At 33.5% G+C, this 3,189-nt stretch overlaps 1 protein-coding gene across 2 annotated transcripts in view; it reads left to right on the top strand.

Annotated features, from left to right (window-relative positions):
* Positions 1-3,170, top strand: part of LOC106476818 — a 13,534-nt gene extending 10,364 nt beyond the window's left edge. For both annotated transcript variants that reach the window (XM_022380572.1, XM_022380573.1), the window contains exons 3-5: positions 247-390; positions 1,505-1,630; positions 1,804-3,170. In XM_022380572.1, the coding sequence (XP_022236280.1) occupies positions 255-390; positions 1,505-1,630; positions 1,804-2,525 (984 nt within the window). In that variant the 5' untranslated portion in view covers positions 247-254 and the 3' untranslated portion in view covers positions 2,526-3,170. The remainder of the gene's footprint in view (positions 1-246; positions 391-1,504; positions 1,631-1,803) is intronic.
* The last annotated feature ends 19 nt before the right edge of the window (positions 3,171-3,189 follow it).

Consider the following 3,189-nt stretch of genomic DNA (forward strand, 5'->3'; position numbering starts at 1 on the left):
TTCTTTCCTCTAATAAAGCTGATAGACTACTTATAATATTTTCCCTTCTTTCCTCTAATAAAGCTAGAAGACTACTTTCACTATTTTTCCCTTCTTCCTCTAATAAAGCTGGTAGAATGCTATAAGTATGTTCCCTTCCTGCTCCTCATAAGTCTGGCAGATTGTTCGTATAATATTGTTATTATCTTTTTAATTCTTACTTCTTTTAATTCCACTTATATCATAATTATTTTCTTTTATTTTTAGATGTCAAAATGGTTCATCAGATGCCAAAGGTTGTTAGTTTCCAGCAGCCAACCATTGCAATTATTACAGCCCAGTACTGTGAGAAGGTGGCTGTTGATGCAATGATAGAAAACAGAGATGTGTATTTCAGATATAAAACAGAAGGTAATTTAGAAATTATAGCTTACACTTATCTGAGAAGTGTCTACATAAAGTTGTTTTATGGAAACTTGTGTTATATTTAGACTTGTTTTGTGAAGCCTGAACAGGAGATGCATGACATACGAGCCTTTGAAGAATTCATTACATGTATCAGCCAAACAAAGTAAACCTATTGTAAGATGTTTATAATACCGAGGTTAAAAAAGATTTGGCTGATCCTTAGCTGTGTTATTGTTTCATTTCAAATGATTTATTTTTGTTCTAGCAATAGGAGAAAATTATACTTCAGCTATCTTGATTATATTCTTGAAGTGCAAATCTATCTTGATTATATTCTTGAAGTGCAAATCTATCGTGATTATATTCTTGAAGTGCAAATCTATCGTGATTATATTCTTGAAGTGCAAATCTATCGTGATTATATTCTTGAAGTGCAAATCTATCGTGATTATATTCTTGAAGTGCAAACCTATCGTGATTATATTCTTGAAGTGCAAATCTATCGTGATTATATTCTTGAAGTGCAAATATTAATAATCTCTTAACTATCTTGATCATTTTCTTAAAATTTGGTAAGTAATAACCTCTAGTTACACTTACAAGTGCAGTAAGTAATAACCTCTAGTTACACTTACAAGTGCAGTAAGTAATAACCTCTAGTTACACTTACAAGTGCAGTAAGTAATAACCTCTAGTTACACTTACAAGTGCAGTTAGTAATAACCTCTAGTTACACTTACAAGTGCAGTAAGTAATAACCTCTAGTTACACTTACAAGTGCAGTAAGTAATAACCTCTAGTTACACTTACAAGAGCAGTAAGTAATAACCTCTAGTTACACTTTCAAGTGCAGTAAGTAATAACCTCTAGTTACACTTTCAAGTGCAGTAAGTAATAACCTCTAGTTACACTTACAAGTGCAGTAAGTAATAACCTCTAGTTATGGTAGTCATATTCTTAAAATGTTAAATTACTCTTATTGGATCACTAAGTTCCAGTTTAACCAATAGGTTGATGATCACATATTTAAGTTCTGGGAAATAGATGTACTGGTATATAGACTTATTAAGGAGTAACTTTGACATATCCATAATTGCAAATATATTCTTTATGTGAGGTGAATCCCACGTCTATACCCTTGGTAACATTGGGTCACATCGAGTTGTAGCCACTAAATTACCTTGTGTTGGTCATGATCGATCAGCTATGATTGCTGCTGGTAACACAACTACTCGACTTTTAGGTAAGGTTCTTTCTGTTTATAATGTTGAAATCCTGCATGTGTAAACCAAGAGTAAAGTTTGGATCTTGTTACACTACTGTATGTGTGAATAAAAACGTGTGTTGAAGTCTTGTGTACTAGCATGTATATAAAAATAATTTCTTTAAATTTATGTAATATTATGTAACTTTTAGGTACCTTTCAAAATGTTGAATATGTTTTCCTTGTTGGAGTTGGTGGTGGAGTGCCTCATTATACAGACTATAAGAAGCATGTGCGATTAGGAGATGTAGTAGTGTCAGCACCGACAGAAGAACATAATTACATTTATGTATATTGTGAAAAGAAGAAGGCTCTAGGACTACAGGGTACGAGTTCTTCTGGTGGTTACAAAGTGAGAACATGGGCTTTACCCAACTATGAGTTGCAGAAGTATGCACAGCTCGTGTGGCAGCAGCAGAGTTCAAACATTCTGCAGTGGCAAAACTACATTGAAGAAGCACAGCAACTGTTGTTGGATCAAGAAGCAAACTTTTCCCGACCATCATCTGAGTCCGATAAACTTTTTGTATCTGTTGAGGGAGAAAATGTGATCGAGGTTTCTCATCCCGAACCCCCAACAGGAACAGAAGACCTACATACGTCAATTTCCCCAGTTGTTCACTTTGGTGTTGTTGGCTCTGGCAAGATGGATGATACAGAAAGACTCGAGTTTGCTCATCAACATGGCATCAAAGCATTTGATTCTGAGTTTGATGCAGTAGCTGAGTCTTTGTATGGAAATCGTCAAGACAACTACATTTTCCTAAGAGGCATTTCGGACTACAGAGATGGAACGGTAGATAAAGAGTGGCAACCATACGCAGCCCTGGCAGCAGCAGCATTTATGAAGGCTGTGATTAATTCCTTAAATTAGGAAACCGAAATTTTGCTTGTTATATAATTACTCTATTCTGTTTAACTTACTCCCGATCAGTTAATTACTCTTTTCTGTTTAACTTACTCCCAATTAATTAATTACTCATTCTGTTTAACTTACTCCCAATCAGTTAATTACTCTTTTCTGCTTAACTTACTCCCTTTCAGTTAATTGCTCGTTTCTGTTTAACTTACTCCCAATTAATTAATTACTCTTTTTTGTTTAACTTACTCCAAATAAATTAATTACTTTTTTCTGTTTAACTTACTCCCAGTCAGTTAATTTACTATTGAAATTAAATGATTTAACCAACTTATGTCAAAGATAATTACTTGAAGAACTTTGTTTATTTTTTAAGTAATTTATGTGCCTCTATTTTTACTTCTCTTTCATTGGTTATTATAACTGGTTCATTCAGTATGAACAAAAGTAAGAATGTTTTTCTGTTGTAGCTCTTCTGTTGTCTGTTTATTGGTTCATTCAGTATGAATAAAAGTAGGAATGTTTTTTGTTGTAGCTCTTCTGTTGTCTGTTTATTGGTTCATTCAGTATGAATAAAAGTAGGAATGTTTTTTGTTGTAGCTCTTCTGTTGCTTGTTTATTGGTTCATTCAGTATGAATAAAAGTAGGAATGTTTTTTGTTGTAGCTCTTCTGTTGCTT

Source organism: Limulus polyphemus, unplaced genomic scaffold, assembly GCF_000517525.1.
Source record: "Limulus polyphemus unplaced genomic scaffold, Limulus_polyphemus-2.1.2 Scaffold11695, whole genome shotgun sequence".
Taxonomy (NCBI): Eukaryota; Metazoa; Arthropoda; class Merostomata; order Xiphosura; family Limulidae; genus Limulus; species Limulus polyphemus.